General features: G+C 46.2%; 1 protein-coding gene across 1 annotated transcript in view; it reads left to right on the top strand.

Annotated features, from left to right (window-relative positions):
• KAT2B (lysine acetyltransferase 2B) overlaps positions 1–17865 on the top strand; it is a 138061-nt gene that overhangs the window by 78499 nt on the left and 41697 nt on the right. The window contains exons 7-8 of the mRNA XM_060180874.1: positions 6307–6413; positions 13577–13702. Of these exons, the coding sequence (XP_060036857.1) occupies positions 6307–6413; positions 13577–13702 (233 nt within the window). The remainder of the gene's footprint in view (positions 1–6306; positions 6414–13576; positions 13703–17865) is intronic.

Below are 17865 nucleotides of genomic sequence, written 5' to 3' on the forward strand. Positions count from 1 at the left end.
CAGACAGAAATGGAGAGGGGGAGAGAAAGATAGACAGACAGGCTTCACCGCTTGTGAAGCGACTTCCCTGCAGGTGGGGAGCCGGGGGCTTGAACCGGGATCCTTACGACGGTCCTTGCACTTGGCACTGCGTGCACTTGATCTGTTGTGCAGATTCCCAACATTTTGTATATATATTTATATTTGTTCTTTTCTTTTAAAAAATTCTTTTATTTATTATTGGAGAGAAACAGAAGTTGAGAAGGAAAGAGGAGATAGAGAGGCAGGGAGGGGGACTGGGCGGTAGCGCAGCGGGTTAAGTGCATTTGGAGTGAAGCAAGGACTGTTTTAAGGATCCCAGTTCAAGCCCCCGGCTCCCCACCTGCAGGGGAGTTGCTTCACAGGCGGTGAAGCAGGTCTGCAGGTGTCTGTCTTTCTCTCCCCCTCTGTCTTCCCCTCCTCTCTCCACTTCTGTCTGCCCTATCCAACAACAACGACAGCAATAACAATAGTAATAACAACAATGATAAACAACAAGGACAACAAAAGGGAAGAAATGGCCTGCCTCTAGGAGCACTGGATTCATGGTGCGTCACCGAGCCCCAGTGATAACCCTGGAGTGGAGAGAGGGAGAGGGAGAGAGAGGTAAGCAGAGAGAGGGGGTGCACAGAGACACCTGCAGCACCACTTCCCCTCATGAAGCTTCCCCCCTGCAGGTGTGAACCAGGGGCTTTGTGTATGGTAGTGTGTGAGCGTAACTGGGTGGGCCACCACCTGGCCCCTCCTTCGGTGTTTTCTAAAGGCGTTGAGCACATGAGGCAGCCGTGACACGGGCTTGTCGCCCCCAGGAAAAGGTCCTTCCACTACAGCTTCATGCCGCCGCCTTTGTGGGCTGGGAATTCTGTGCAGGCTCGTAGGCTGCAGTGAACGGCTTTTAACTGGTCTGAGCTCCTTTCTTTAAAGATGGAAGCATTTCTCTTAGTCACTTCTCTCTCTCTTTTTTCTTCAAGTTTTACAAACCCCCTTTCATTTACCTTTTGGGGACAAAATACAGCCCCTCCCTCCCAAATTCATGAACCAGGAGAGCAGTGGGGGGTACTCAATGCCGTGAGGCGCCGAGCTTGGCCAGCTATGACTCCCCATGATTTGCGTGGACTTCTCCAGAGGGTGCGGGCAGCCTTCCAGCATCTTCCTACAAGACTGAGGACGGTGCACTGGTCTGTCTGGTAAGGTCACCGCGCCAGCCGGTAACCAGATCTCTTGGGCCACCTGCTAGCACCACCTCTGGATGCCAGGCTGGTCGGTAACCTGGGCGTGGATACAGGGCAGACCTTCCATGAGGCCGCTGTCACAGGCTACCAGTCACCTTCCCCTTGAATGGTGAGCCATTGCTCTTGTGACCTCCCAGGGTCACCTCGAGACTTGAGGGCAGGCAGGAACGAGAGCTTTGACACGACAGGATCCAGGCGGCCCACCAACACGCAGTGACAGGTGGGGCACTGTGTCGAGTGTCAGACTGTCAGCCGCCCAGTGGCTGTGTGACACGGCCGTCAGATCTGCGAGCCCTCTGGGGCAGCTTAGTCACTTTTCTGTTGTACTTGCCACACCACCAGGGCTTCATGATTATAGATTGTAGTTTGCACTTTGTCTCTAAGCCAATGGAAGAAGAGGACCGTATCCCCTCTAGTCTCCCAATACCATATACACTGAACACCTTTTAGGATATTAAAAGAGAAATTCTTTTTTAAAAAATATTTATTTCCTTCTTGTTGTTTCCATTGTTGTTGTAGTTATTATTGCTGTGGTTATTGCTGTCCTTGTTGTTGGATAGGACAGAGAGAAATGGAGAGAGGAGGGGAAGACAGAGAGGGGGAGAGAAAGACAGACACCTGCAGACCTGCTTCACTGCCTGTGAAGTGACTCCCATGCAGGTGTGGAGCTGGGGGCTCGAACCGGGTTCCTCACGCCTGTCCTTGCACTTTGTGCCATGTGCATTTAACCCGCTGCGCTAGCGCCCAACTCCCTAAAAGAGAAATTCTAACTACTTTGCATAGCAGTGAATTTTAATTTTTTTTAGCAGTGAATTTTTTCCCCCACAGATTTATTTTGCTTCTCTCAGATATTGGCTAATCACAGTGTTTTGTTCCTTGAGCCCATAGTTCTGGCACATGGATGGTGTTCAGGCGGAATGTCGTTGTTGCTTTCTTCTCTCCTCTATTGCTAATGCTGCCACCCAATTTTTCTTTCAAATCCCCTTTCATGGATTATGACAACATCTGAGGCTCTTGGGGATTTATACCTGGTAGGATTTGGCAGCAGAATCACATATACTCAAAGCCCGAGGTGCTGATCAGGTCTCAAGGGAGTGTTGCAGCCAGGTCCCCCCCACCCCCCACCTTCTGACATCTTTCTTTTTTAGGTAGAGACAGAGTTCTGGTGGTAGGAATTGTGTGGAATTGTACCCCTCTTATCCTATGGTTTTGTGTGTTTCCTTTTTATAAATAAATTAAAAAGAGAGAGAGAGACTTGTAGCCTGCTGAGCAATAGTGCACCAGGTTGAGCACACATAGTAAGAAGCACAAGGACTAGTGTAAGGATCCCGGTTCAAGCCCTCGGCTCCCCACATGCAGGGGGCGTCTCTTCACAAGCCTTGAAGCAGGTCTGCAGGTGTCTGTCTTTCTCTCCCCCTTTCTGTCTTCCCCTCCTCTCTCCATTTCTCTCTGTCCTATCTAACAAAAACAACAGAAAAAAGAAGGCTACCAGGAGCAGTGAATTCAGTACAGGCACTGAGCCCCAGCAATAACACTGGAGGCCAGAAAGGGGAGAAATTTGTAGCAACTCAGGACGTGGCGCAGTAGATAAAACATTAGACGCTCAAGCATGACGTTCCATCTTTGTCTGCATGTGCCAGAGTGATGCTCTGATTTTTTTCTTCTCTCTCACTGATATGGAAAACATTCCTCCCTCCCTCCCTCCCTCCCTCCCTCTCTTCCTCCCTCCCTCCCTCCCTCCCTCCCTCCCTCCCTCCCTCCCTCTCCCCATCCCACTCCTTAACACCAAGCACCAACTAACTATGCCTTTTGCTAGTACTAGGGATTGAACCTGAACTTCTGGTGCCTTGAGTATGAAAGGCCTATTGCATAGCCATCATACTATCTTTCCAGCCCAATAAAATGTTTTTTAAAAAACTTTTTATTTATAAAATGGTAATATTGACAAGACCATAGGATAAGAAGTAGAAACGCAAAGCAGAAATTGACTGAGTTTGGAGTATGGCACCAAAGTAAGAAAACAGTACACTAGAGTTTGCAGTGAGTACCCTCCCTAATACTTCCTCTCCACTTTTCCAAGCTTTGGGTCCATGATTGCTCAACAGTTTGTTTGGCTTCGTATGTTAACTCTCTTTTCAGTCACCAGGTTCCAGGTGTCATCAGGATGCCGGCCAGATTTCCCTGGATTGAAGACCCCACCAATATGTCCTGGAGCTCAGCTTCCCCAGAGACCCACCCTACTAGGGAAAGAGAGAGGCAGACTGGGAGTATGGACCGACCACCAGTCAACGCCCATGTTCAGCGGGGAAGCAATTACAGAAGCCAGACCTTCTACCTTCTGCAACCCACAGTGACCCTGGGTCCATGCTCCCAGAGGGATAGAGAATGGGAAAGCTATCAGGGGAGGGGTGGGATATGGAGATTGGGCGGTGGGAATTGTGTGGAGTTGTACCCCTCCTACCCTATGGTTTTGTTAATTAATCCTTTCTTAAATAAATAAAAAAAAGAGAAAAAAAAAAAGAAAAAAAACCTTTTTATTTATAAAATGGTAATATTGACAAGACCATAGGATAAGAGAGGTATAATTCCATACAGTTCCCACCACCAGATCTCTGTATTCCACCCCCTCCCCCGATAGCTTTCCTATTCTCTGTCCCTCTGGGAGCATGGACCCAGGGTCATTGTGGGATGCAGAAGGTGGAAGGTGTGGCTTCTGTAATTGATTCCCTGCTGAACATGGGCGTTGACTGGTCGGTCCATACTCCCAGCCTGTCTCTCTTTCCCTAGTGGGGCAGGACTCTGGGGAAGCAGAGCTCCAGGACATATTGGTGGGGTCGTCTGTCTAGAGAATTCATGTTGGCATCTGGAACCTGGTGGCTGAAAAAGAAGTAAGATATAAAACAAAATAAACTATTCATTAACCATGAACCTAAAAGCAAGAATATTCCTGATGAGATTTGTGGTCTCCATTTTAGAAAAATCTAGTAGGTCTATTTTATATTCCAAGGGGGCCCCTGTTAACTGTAACCCCATCGATTTGATCTGGGCTCCATGTTCAGCACAGGAGCCTGTGTAACCTCTGCATCCCTGTAGGTCTGAGCTTTTATTGTATGGTCACAGCTAGGAACATTCCAGGCTGCACTAATTTCAGGACCTGTCTTCCTCGGGTAGTAGGTGGAGTATGTTGTCCAACCTCCCTTCGTAAAATGGAACAGTCCCTACCATTGTTGATCCACACTGAGGGCAAGGTGCTGCAGGGGCCCACAAAGGGGTCCATTATGTTGTTCCTGGTGGAGATGACCAGTGACAGTGGAGAGAGGGGTCTGTTAGAGGTCTAGGCCCATCATGTCCGTGTGGGAACCCCAGGACTCCCTGACTAGGGCCCCGGGAGATGGGGTGGCCTGGTAGTGACTAAAGAGTCATCATTAAAGTGTGCCGGTCTCTTGTCCTTACCCAGATTCTGTCGTCCTTAACTTTGTCTGACAAGGTGAGCTTTGGAGTGATTGAGGGAAATGAAATAGGGGGTAGGTGAGGAGGTTGTCTAGGTCTAAGTAGCAACTGTTTGATTAAGTACTTTATGGTCTGTTTTAAAAAGACTTTCAGGAAGAGGTTATGTACTTTACAGATTTATGTTGGTATTTGAACTATAGGTTCTCAGTTTTGATTTCCATAAGAATTGTCTTGCCCATGTTCAGCGGGGAAGCAATTCCAGAAGCCAGACCTTCCACCTTCTGCATCCCACAATGACCCTGGGTCCATACTGCCAGAGGGATAGAGAATAGGAAAGCTGTCAGGGGAGGGGAGGGGATATGGAGGTCTGGTGGTGGGAATTGTGTGGAGTTGTACCTCTCTTGTCCTATGGTTTTGTTCATGTCTCCTTTTTTAAATAAATTAAAAAATTGTCTTAATTTACTGAAATTACTCAAGCCTGTGCTCACTGATTCAGTGAAGCTAGGTGAGGCATGAATATTTCTAACTATATTTCTAGTAAGAATTTTAACTAGACTTCCAGGCCGTTCTGTGTGCCCCCCAAATGTGAAATCCACTTGATTTGTAACTTGAGAGGAAAGAGAATGTCGTAGTTAATAACTGATTTCAGTGTCGGCCTTGCAGTGTACAAGCTATGGGGCTCTGTACCAATCATTTAAATACTCTGTGTCTTCAGTTTTTTCATTTGTAAGGTAGGTCTAGTAAAAGAAAAAGCTCAAGAGGAATATCAAGTGAATTAACACCAATCAGTGAATACAGCAGTGTCTATTATGTAGTAAAAGGTGTGTGTGTGTGTGTGTATGGGTTAGGGTTAGGGTTATTTGTGTAATACAAATAAAATGTATAGTTCATTTGGGCTGGTAAAAGGCTTCATTCAGTAAGTTCTTATAATAGTACAGACAAATAACAAGCAGTTAATTATTAATTTTTGTAACATTAATGGCAAGGACAGTGATAGCCATTGACTAGGACTAACAGATTTTTTTTTAATTTCTTTATTGGGGGATTAATGGTTTACAGTTGACAGTAAAATACAATAGTTTATATGTGCATGACAATTCCCAGTTTTCCACATAGGAATTCAATCCCTCTGCTATCATGATCCAGGACCCAAACCTACCCCACCCCACCCCAGAGTCTTTTACTTTGGTTCAGTACACCCAGGACTAACACATTTCTGTTGATGAAATGCTCTCTGGGGCAGGGAGGTAGCACAGTGTTACTGCAGAAAGACTCTTATGACTGAAGATCTCCAGTCCCAAGTATAATCCCCCTGCATCACAGTGCATCAGGGCTGAGCAGGGCTTTAGCAAAACAAACAAGCAATCAAGTAAGGCAACAAGCTCTCTGTAGCCTAGGTTATGTTGGTTGGTGCAGATCACAGAGGTCATATTTGTCAAAATGCATTTCTATATTTGAGTATGTACCAGGTTGCCTGTCTAAGTCATCCTTTGAGTCATGATTCACTAGCATATTTCTGTGCTGATGTTAAGGAAATGTGTTAGATTGTTTAGGCTTTTGATCCGGTAATAATACACTGATCTTCTGTTTTTACTTTTGTGTCTAGGTTTCTGTCTATGTTAGAAGAAGAAGTATATAGTCAAAACTCTCCCATCTGGGATCAGGATTTTCTTTCAGCCTCTTCCAGAACCAGCCAGCTAGGAATCCAAACAGGTAAATTTCTTCTTATATGTCAGATAACGACCGGGACGTGTCGGTTGCAGCTGTGTTTCATCAAGAAGCTGAAGACTCAAGCCAGCGAAGAAGTAAACCCTTTGGCAGATCTTACATTGGCTTCTCTGCTAATGAGGAGAGCAGGTGCAGCTCAGTCCAGCAGCAGCAGCAGTAGCTGAGTTTGCACATCACAGTTTTAGGGAAAGCATAAAACACAGCAGCTCAGCTTTATTGTCGAATGTCAACTTTTTTAATTGATTTAATTATGATCAACAAGTCCGTGGAATAAGAAGGGTACAATTCCACACAATTCCCACCACCAGACTTCTGTATTCCATCCCCTCCCTTCGAAGCTTTCCTGTTGGATATTTCTCTGGGAGATCAGTGTGGGGTACAGAAGGTGGAAGGTCTGGCTTCTGTAATTGCTTCCCCGCTGGACATGAATGTTGACAGGTGGACCCATACTTTCAGCCCCTCTCTCTTTCCCTAGAATGTTGACAGGTGGACCCATACTTTCAGCCCCTCTCTCTTTCCCTAGTGGGGCAGGGCTCTGGGGAGATGGAGGTTCCAGGACACATTGGTGAGGTCATCTGCCCAGGAAAGTCAGGTTGGCATCATGGTAGCATCTGCAACTTGGTGGCTGAAAAAGCATTAAGATATAAAGCAGAACAAATGGTTTAATAATCAGGAACCTAAAGGTAAGAATAGAGCGGATAAATACTGGGGTCTCCATTTTGGATAAAGCTAGTAGGTCTATTTTAGGTATATTCCAAGGGGCCCATGACTTTACTAATTTTTCCCTGACCCCAACTTTTAAAAAAAGACACTTGTTAGTCTTGGCCAATAACAGATTTGTCCAGAATCAAGTCTTAGTCTGTTTTGTTAATCTGTGATGCCTGTTTGATGTATCAAGTAGCTCTCATGAGTAATGAATGGTAAAAGGGCTGAGCAACAGAGCAGCCTTGAGTCCCAGGACAGAAAGTACTTCTCCGTAGGGCTAGCGCATTCTTGCCATTGCCTTGAGTCATCAGCGCATTTTGTGAGGAAGAAAGACATGGGACTTTGAGTGACACTTAGCTTAGAAGATAGGAATTGCTTTTGCCCTAGAAAGACTGAAAGAAGTTGAGCAGACAAGGCCAGAACATTGGTTATCTATGTGGCCAGGGCAAGAGACTGAATGAACACTTTTGGTGTCAGACTTTATGAGAGAGCTCTGGGAGTTTGCAGTTATCACCTCTAGGAACATAATTTTATTCTTTTTAAAATTATTTATTTATGAGAGGGATAGAAGGAGAAAGAGGGAGAGAAAGAACCAGACATCACTGGTACATGTGCTGCTGGGCGTTGAACCCAGGACTTCACGCTTGAGAGTCCAATGCTTTATCCACTGCATTACTTCCCGGACCGTGATAATTTTATTCTTTAAAAAGAGCAAAACACATAGAGATATATTTGATACAGTAAGTGTCCCCTCTTAGTATATGGTTCTGAAATGCCCATAAAGGTGTATAGCCAACACTGCCATCAAAAAATGAAGTCATACCATCCCAGAGACTTGCCTTGTGCCCTCTGTGGCTCATTCACTGCTCTACCCACAGCCCGAGCTACCACTGATTTTGTTGTTGTTGTTGTTGTTGGATGGGCAGCCTGGACATGGAGGCCTTTGTAACTCCTCAGGGTGGGCTGGGGAGATATCACAGTAGTAGTACAAAATAGACTTTCGTTCCTGAGGCAACCCATAAGTCTCAGAGCTGACCTAGACCAGACCGGACCAGACCGGACCAAGCCAAAACCAAACTGTCCTCAGGGGAACCTGACATTTGAGAACAGCTGTGCCATAGGGTACTTGTCTCAGATGATCCTGATCCTAGTTTTTGTTCCTTTTTAAAAAAAACTTGATTTGTTCCATTGATATGCATTTGCTTACTTACTGCCACCAGGCTGTCAGTCACCGGGGCTCCGCGCTTATACAATGGCACTTCCCCTGGCAGCCTCTTTGACTAGTTATTTTATTTTTTGGCAGGAGACAGAGAAATGGCGGTGGGGGGGAGAAACATCTGCAGCTCTGCTCTAACACTTTGAAGCTTCCCTTCTGGAGCTGGGGATCACGGTCTTGTCCGAACCCAGGTCCTTAGGCCGAGTGACATGCACTTTCTTACTGAGTGTGCCACCACCACTCAACCCCTCAAAAACTCATTTTATTTTTTTTATAATTTTCTAACATTTTTATTTTTTAATTTGATAACATAGGAATTGAGAGGAGAAAGAGGAGATAGAGACCTGTAAGTAGTGATCAGGGGCTTGAACCTGAGTCCTTGTGCATGGTACTGTGTGTGCTCAAGTGGGTGTACCATGCCCTGCCCCCTAAAAATTTATTTAAGGGTGAGAGAGATAGTATGACGCTTCTACAAAGAGATTTTTATGCCTGAGGCTCCAAAGCCCCAGGTTTAATCCCCAGTACCACTATAAACCAGTGCTGAGCAATGCTGTGGTGAAAGAAAGAAAGAAAGAAAAAGAAAGAGAGAAAGAAAGAGAGAGAAAGAAAAAGAAATTGGGAGTTGGGTGGTAGCTCAACACGTTAAGCGCGCATGGCGCAAAGTGCAAGGACCAGTGTAAGGATCCCGGGTTGAGCCCCCTGCTCCCCACCTGCAGGGGAGTCTCTTCACAAGCCGTGAAACAGGTTTGCAGGTGTCTGTCTTTCTCTCCTCATCTCTGTCTTCCCTTCCGCTCTCCAACAACAGTGACAGCAATAACAACAATAAACAACAAGGGCAACATAAATGAAAAAATGGCCTCCAGGAGTAATGGATTCATAGTGCAGGCACCGAGCCCCAGCAATAACCCTGGAGGCAAAAGAAAGAAAAAGATTTTTTTTAAAAAAGAAATCCCGTATTTATTTTACTGAGATAAAGAGACAGAAATAGTAGAGGTAGACAGACGGTAGAGGTGGCTAGACACCATAGCATGGCCTCTAGACACAAAGAGCCGAGGACTGAACGGGGGGCCTCAGGCAGTAGTTCTGTACCCCAACATCTTAAACTGTCACCCCAGCTGCCCTGACACCATTTTTTTGTTTGTTGATGAGGTAGGGACTGAACCCAGGGCATCGCTCACATGCAAGGACCACTGAGCTACATTTTTAGTTCTAATCGTGTATTTTTTTCCTGCTTCGATTACGACTCCTGGATATCAAGAGAGTGGGTTTCACAACAGTAATGTGGACATGATGTATTTGTCTCTAAACTTTCCTCAGATCTTCAAGCCTTAGCACAAACACTCAGATTAGTATTATTATTTTCCATACTACACAGATGAGAAAGAGGAGAGAGAAGAATAACAAATTGCCCAAGATCAGACCTCCTAAGAGGTCTGCCTCCGTCTCCTACAGAGCTCAGCCCATTCACTGGACAGCTTTAGTGGGCGCTGCAAATGTGCGGGCAGATGCTTGTCGAGGGGATGGATAAAGAGCCCAGTTTCCTTCGAGCAAGGGGACACCAAAGCTGTTGAGCAAAGTCAGCTTGGCTCTTTTCTGGAGGACGTCACGGGGAGTATTTCCGCTGTGCGTGATGACTCCCCTGCGGCTGGCAACACAGCTTACTTGGGCCGTGTGCTGCTCGGCCGCATGGGACACCAAGTTTGAACCTGGCTTCCATTGCACTAAAGAAGGCTTCAGCGCTGTGGTCTCATAGACACACGCACACTCTCTCTCCCTCTCTCTCTCTCTCTCTGCCTTTTTCTAAAAAATAATAAAAATGAGGGAGGAACCAAAACAAACAACAACAGCAAAACGACTTTCTCTCTTTTTAAAAAATATTTAGTGGTCCGGGAGGTGGCGCAGTGGCTAGGGCATTGGACTCTCAAGCATGAGGTCCTGAGTTCGATCCCCGGCAGCACATGAACCAGAGTGATGGCTGGTTCTTTCTCTTCTCCTGTCTTTCTCATGAATGAATAAATAAATATTTTTAAAAAATTTATTTATTCCCTTTTTGTTGTCCTTATTGTTTTATTGTTGTAGTTATTATTGCTGTTGTTATTGATGTTGTTGTTGTTGGATAGGACAGAGAAATGGAGAGAGGAGGGGAAGACAGAGAGGGAGAGAGAAAGACAGACACCTGCAGACCTGCTTCACCACCTGTGAAGCGACTCCCCTGCATGTGGGGAGGCGGGAGTTCTAACTGGGATCCTTATGCTGGTCCTTGCGCTTTGCCAGGCAGTCTCCCATCCAAGTACTAACCAGGCCCGACCCTGCTTAGCTTCCAAGATCAGACGAGATCGGGTGTGTTCAGGGTGTTATGGCCGTAGACGGTCCTTGTGCTTTGCGCCACCTGCACTTAACCCCCTGCGCTACCGCCCGACTCCCAAAACTACTGTCTGTATTTTCTCTTGTTCAGTAAGCTTCCCAGTTCAGCCAGCCTCTGGCACGTTGTGATCTGCAGGCGAGGGCTGGAGAAGCCAGAGTGGTCTCCTCTGAGCCTCTGGGAATTTCAACTTATTGCTGTGGCTGGGGTCATCAGCTAGACCGTGGCTACTCTGCGGTGTACCTGAAGCAGTTGGAGCAGACTGTTTTCCCCGCCCCCCGTTCTACTGTAATTGCCGGGGCACCCAGGGGAGGGGTGGGAGAAGAGTGTAATCATCCACTTAATTGGCATGTCTGCACAGCTCCACAACTGTGATAAATGACATTCACAATTAGACAATTAGACAACTGCAAGATACTCAGATGTCTGTGGAATCACTTGAGCTTTTTCTCTGTGTAGAATCACTGATGGACTTTGGAATCCAGAAGGTCTGTGTGCTGGGAGGAAAGCTGGCTGGCACCTGAGTGTATTCTGACTCTTCACAGACTTTCATCGCTGTTTAGTTAGAAGTACTGTGGGTGGTCTCTTTCTATTGATAAGTTTCCATATCCCACCCTTTTCCTGGCTGCTGGGAATGTCCTCTTCAGATGGAGTTGTGACTACGTTGAAATGCAGACCATCATCCTCTCTGGGCATCTGCTACCACTGCCAAACTATATTCCCTGTGACCGGTGTCAGTGAGACTGTCTGTGCCCCTCACCTGCTCTCACCCTGTCTGGATAGCAAACATCCTGTTTCCCCAAATTGCTAAAATAGTTTGGAAATTCTCTCAGATTTATTTATAAAAAAAAAAATAACAGAGAAATCTCATAGACACTATATTCCTAACCCAGATTCATCAATTCTTTTCTAAAATTTTAAAAAAATATTTAATTTATTTATTCCCTTTTGTTGCCCTTATTGTTTTATTGTTGTAGTTATTATTGTTGTCGTTGTTGTTGTTGGATAGGACAGAGAGAGATGGAGAGAGGAGGGGAAGACAGAGGGGGAGAGAAAGACACCTGCAGACCTGCTTCACCGCCTGTGAGGCGACTCCCCTGCAGGTGGGGAGCCAGGGCTCGAACCGGGATCCTTACTCCAGTCCTTGTCACTATCTGTTGGTCTGCTTCTAATTCTGCTTCTAAAAACCCCTTCTGTTTCATTGGTTGAATCCCCCCTGCTTAACACTGTGTTCTGTTTACATAACCACTGTTAACTGAGCACCGCCCTGCCTGCAGGGCACTGGTTTCATCCCCACTGGTTCACGATATCTTTTTGCTCCGCCCCCTCTCCTAGTCACCCCATCTCCACCAGTTACTTTTCGCCCCACACTCTCTACGTCACGTCCTGTTTCCACCCTACTTAGCAAGTATATTAGTTTAGTTTAGTTTAGCTTAGCTTGGTTTAGATTGTGCTGCGTTCTGCATAAATAAAGAGATACTGCGTACAGCTCAGCCATGAGTCGTCTGGCTCCCGCTCGCGAAGCTAGTCCGGCAACTATCGAAACTACAGGCAGTCTTCCATTTTTGCCTTTTATCTCAATATGGTCTCTAGCAACTTTGAAATCATACTGGGAAGCATGCGGTGTTGGGACACTTGTGTGGGGGACGCTGTGAGGCTGTCCTGTCTGCATAGGGCAGGATGCACAAGTTTACACAAGGCTCACCTTGCACAAGAGCTTACTCCCTACATGACTTAGTGTATGTGCTGTGAGTTTCTCCCTTGTTTTATTTGTAGTGAGGAAGTTTTCAGTCTTACCACGTATTTATCTATCACATTTGCTATTTCATCAATATGGACTCAGTTAGATAGTGTCTCTAGTGGCTTAATGGTCTTTCTTTTCAATTTTTTAAAATTATTATCTGTATTTATTTATTGGACAGAGACAGCCAGAAATTGAGAGAGAAGGGGGAACTAGGGAGAGAGACAGAGAGACACCTGCAGCCCTGCTTCACCACTTGCAAAGCTCTCCCCCTGCAGGTGGGGACCGGGGGCTTGAACCCAGGTCCTTGTGCGCTGTAACATGTGCGCTCAACCAGGTGCCCCACCACCTGGCCCCATTTTCATATTCATATATATATATATATATATATATATACATATATATGAAAATACATATATATGTATATATATATAGTTTGTTTATTTATTAGATTGAGACAGAAATTGATAAGGAAGAGTGGGAAAGGCGAAAAAGACACTTTAAGCATCGCTTCGCCCCTCGTGAAACTTCTTCTCCTCCCTTCCGCATTTATTTATTTATTTATTTCATTGCAACAAGGATTAGCTAGGATTCAGCACCTGCACTACCAACCTGCATACCCTTACCATTGGCTGTATTAACCCATTCTCCTTTTTTTTTCTTCCTCTTCCTCCTCCTCTTCTCCTTAATATTTATTTATTTATTTATTTATTTATTTATTTGATAGAGACAGGAATCAAGAGGAAAGACAGATATAGAGAGGGAAAGAAAGGCAGCTGAAGTTCTGCTTCACTTTTTCCTTTTATTTGATAGTATAGAGGGAAAGTGAGGAGGGAGGGAGAGAGAGAGAGACGCCACTCCTAAAGGTCTCCCACCCTCCCTGTGGGTGGGGGTGGGGGTCTTGAACCCAGGTCCTTGCACAGGGTGGTGTGTAGATTCTACTAGGTATACCGCCACCCTGCCCCAATCTTTATGTTCTTGAAGTCATGCGGACCCAGGGCCTTTTATTTTAAAGATGACTTCTTCGCAGTGTTGGGCAGGGTGGGGTGGTCTTATGTGTACTGGAGTCCTTACTGCCTCAGAAAGGAGTCACCTAATGCCTTGATTTTCTATCCTTGGGGCAGTTATCAACCCACCTCCTGTGGCTGGGACCATTTCATACAATTCAAACTCATCTTCCATTGAGCAGCCAAATGGAGGGAATGCCAGTCCTTCCTGCAAAGCCTCTTCTGGGCTTGAGGCAAACCCAGGTAAGCTCTGAAAGGGGCACAAGCAGGGCTGTGACATGCCTTCCGCACATTTTTGTTACAAGAGTGCTGAAAGCAGACCTAAGCCGGTGGCAGATTGTAATGTCCTGTCCAGAATTTCAGTGGTTGACAATCACTTTGAGCTGTGTTGACAACTTACTGTCTTGTGACAAACAAACCCAGCGTCTTCAAACAAAACTGTCTTCCTTTATCGTCATGACTGACTCCTTCTGTGGTTCAGCCTCCCCGGGTCTTTGCTGGGACTGCGTGTGAGTCTGTCTGTGGACAGGCCTGGGCGTTGTCAGGCTCAGCTAGACTGCTTCAACTTGAGCTCTGCTTCACACTCTCCCCCTGCCCCGGTGATCATGGGGTCGGCCTCTGCTCTCTTGGGGAAGAACCTTCTCGTGATGGCGGCAAGGACACCAGAGAGCAAGCAAGAGACAGAAGGTTTAGCTCAGCACTGGCCTGCCATCACTTCTGTTGCGTTTTGTCATGTAAAATAATTCACATGGTCGGAGTTAGTGTCAACTGGTGGAGAAGTGTACTTTATTCCTTTTGAGGGAGAATGGGCCAGGAGGGGGAAAACTGGGGCATTAACATAATAGGCCATGCAGGCAGATACCTCACAGTTCCAGAAGCATTTCACACATAGAAAATGCTTCCAAGACTGTTTCTGTCCATATGTGTGACATCAAACAAGTGATATAACCAAAATTTGACATTAAAGAAGTCGCTTAGGGAGTCGGGGGGTAGCACAGCGGGTTAAGCGCATGTGGCGCAAAGCGCAAGGACCAGCATAAGGATCCCGGTTCGAGCCCCCGTCTCCCCACCTGCAGGGGAGTCGCTTCACAGGCAGTGAAGCAGGTCTGCAGGTGTCTGTCTTATCTCCCCCTCTCTGTCTTCCCCTCGTCTCTCCATTTTTCTCTGTCCTTTCCAGCAATAATGACATCAATAACAATAATAATAACCACAACAACCATAAAAACAACAAGGGCAACAAAAGGGAAAATAAATAGATAAATATAAAAAAATTAAAAAAAGAAGATAATTTTTTAAAAAAAGAAATGGCATAAAAGAGGGAAGGGGAGAGGCAGTCGGTAGTGCAGCGGGTTAAGTGCATGTGGCACAAAGCGCAAGGACCAGCATAAGGATCCTGGTTGGAGCTCCTGGCTCCCCACCTGCAGGGAAGTCACTTCACAGGCGGTGAAGCAGGTCTGCAGGTGTCTGTCTTTCTCTCCCCCTCTCTTGTCTTCCCCTCCTCTCTCCATTTCTCTCTGTCCTATCCAACAACAACATCAACAACAACAACAATAATAAGTACAATAACAAAGGCAACAAAAGGGAATAAATAAATAAAATATATTTGAAAAAAGGAAGGGAAGAACGGGCTCTTCTATAAAGTAACACATAGTTCACATGTATGTGCCCCATTCTCTCACTGCTAAGTGAGGGGCACCATAGGCCAGAAATCTCTGCCTCTGAACTAGAGTGCAGCCTTAGATGATTTCTGTTTGTATTATTTTAAACCAGACCACTACTCAGTTTTGCCTTCTGCAGGTGTGAGGGATTGAACCTGGGCCTTTAGACCCTCAGGCACGAGAGTCTCTTTACATAACCAGTATGCAATCTCTCCCTCCCCAGATGTTTTCTTATGAACAATCTATCAGATCTGAGACAGATCAGGTAAACGCCTCAGGTACAGTATAAATAGCACATAGCATCAGTTTTGAGACGTCACGGAACTGAGAGACTTGTTGATCAAATGGCTGGAAAAACCCTTTCTTTCACATAGTACCGTTGCTGACCTGTGGGAACAACTTCCCACCTCCCTGTGGTAGGTGTCTGCAAAACACTCCCTGCAACTTTGGGTCTTTTCTGTCATGTACTTGAGCCCCCGAGGCCCACCCCCTCGCTTCCCTTCACCTCCTTTCCCAGAGTTGTTTGCTTTGGAATAGTACACCACACCCAATCCAAGTTTTACTTTGTCTTTTCCTTGATTAAAAATATTTTTACTTGTTTGAACTAACAATAAATGAAATAGGAGTTACAGAAGTAAGATCTCAACAGAAGGCCAGTTAGTAAGGAACATTTATTTATGGAAGCATCACATATAAACATCCCATTCGACAGTGCTTCGGTCCTTTATAACTAAAGATACAGGAATGTGTTTTTATCAGTACCTTAAGATAAGTCTGATCGGAACATGTAGAAAATCAAAGCATTAACTGCAAAAATAAATATATACTGTGAAAGGAAAAAAGGGGAAAAGCCATTTGATCATGAGTAGAAAGCTCACACAGCCAATATGTACTTGAATGAGGAAAGTGGCAGGAAGTTCTGTCTGAGCACTGCATCCATTCCATAGGCCCATGAGTCTGGTCACGCTGGAGGTGGCATCTTGGTGTAAAAAAAGCATCGTGGGGGGGTCGGGCGGTAGCGCAGCAGGTTAAGCGCATGTGGCGCAAAGTGCAGGATCCGGCATAAGGATCCCGGTTTGAGCCCCCGAATCCACACCTGCAGGGAAGTCGCTTCACAGGCGGTGAAGCAGGTCTGCAGGTGTCTGTCTTTCTCTCCCCCTCTCTGTCTTCCCCTCCTCTCTCCATTTCTCTCTGTCCTATCTAACAATGATGACATCAATAACAACAACAATAATAGCTACAGTAAGGCTACAACAAGAAAGGCAACAAAAGGGGGGGAAATGGCCTCCAGGAGCGGTGGATTCATGGTGCAGGCACTGAGCCCCAGCAATAACCCTGGAGGCAAAAAACAAAACAAAAAAAGCATCGTGGACAAAAAAGAGATGCTGTTGTTAGGGGGGTGGGGAGACCTTCCTATCAGTCGTCTGCAATCTCAGGTTTATGTCTCACCGCCCGCCGCCAGGCGCTGTCTGTGTTTCTCAGACGCAGCATTATCCAGGGTAGCCCCAGCCCTGAACGGAAAGTCTTCAGCTTGTACACAGGGCAGGGATGTGAGATAGCAATGGAGACCGCATTCAGGTTCTGGGTCAGATAGACGCCTGAGGTGAGGGACATCTGATGTGAACGCTCCTCAACAGGAAGATATTTCATGCTTGAAAGGTTAAATGTGGAGCCAGGCAGTGTGGTGTAAGGACCAGGGTTCGAGGCCTCACTTCTCCACCTGTAAGGGGGACGCCTCACAAGTGGTGAAGCAAGCCTGCAGGTATCTGTCTTTATTCTTATTTTTTAATCTTTTCTTTTTTTCTATTTTATTCGATAGGATAGAGAAATTGAAGAGGGTGGAGAAAGAGGGAGAAGGAGAGGGAAGGAGGGAGAGAGAGAGAGAGAGAGACCTGCAACATGTTTACCGCTTGTGAAAGCGTCCCTACTGCAGGTGGTGTCTATCTTTCTGTCTCTCAGTTTCTCTCTGTCCTATCAACTAAAATAGGAAGAAAATTTGCACGGCTGCAGGTGTCTCTCTGTCTCTCTCCCTTTCTATCACCCCCTTCCCTCTCGATTTCTGGCTGTCTCTATCCAATAAATAAAGAGAATTTAACAAAAAAGTCTTATGAAGGTGGGGCCAGGCCGTGGTGCACCTGGTTAAGCACACATATTACAGTGCTCAAGGACCCAGGTTCAAGCCCCCGGTCCCCATCTGCAGAGGGAAAGCTTCACAAGTGGTGAAGCAGGGCTGCAGGTGTCTCTGTCTCTCCTCCTCCTTCTCTCTCTCTCTCTCCTTCCCTCCCCCTCTCTCCATCTCTCTCTCTCCCTCTCTCTCTCCTTTCCTCCCTCTCTCCCTCTCTCCCTCCTACCCCCTTTCCCTCTCTCCACCCCCCTCTCTCCCCCAGAACCCTGCTCAGCTCTGGCTCATGGTGGTGCAGGGGATTCAACCTGGGACTTTGTTGCCTCAGGCATAAGAGTCTCTGCATAACCATTATGCTGTCTACCCCCACCCTGTTTGTCTCCCTCTCTATCATCCCCCATCCCCTTCCCTCTTGATTTCTGGCTGTCTATCTAATAAAAAAAATTTTTTTTAAGTCTAAAAATAGGAAGAAAATTTAAAAAAGAAAAAAAATTGCTTCCGGGAGACATGGATTCATAGTGCTGGCACTGAGCCCCAGAAATAACCCTGGTGGCAATTAAAAAAAAGGGGGGGAGTTGGATGGTAGCACAGGTGGTACAAAATGCAAGGACTGGTGTAAAGATCCC

This window comes from Erinaceus europaeus, chromosome 21 (genome assembly GCF_950295315.1).
Source record: "Erinaceus europaeus chromosome 21, mEriEur2.1, whole genome shotgun sequence".
NCBI classification, from domain to species: domain Eukaryota; kingdom Metazoa; phylum Chordata; class Mammalia; order Eulipotyphla; family Erinaceidae; genus Erinaceus; species Erinaceus europaeus.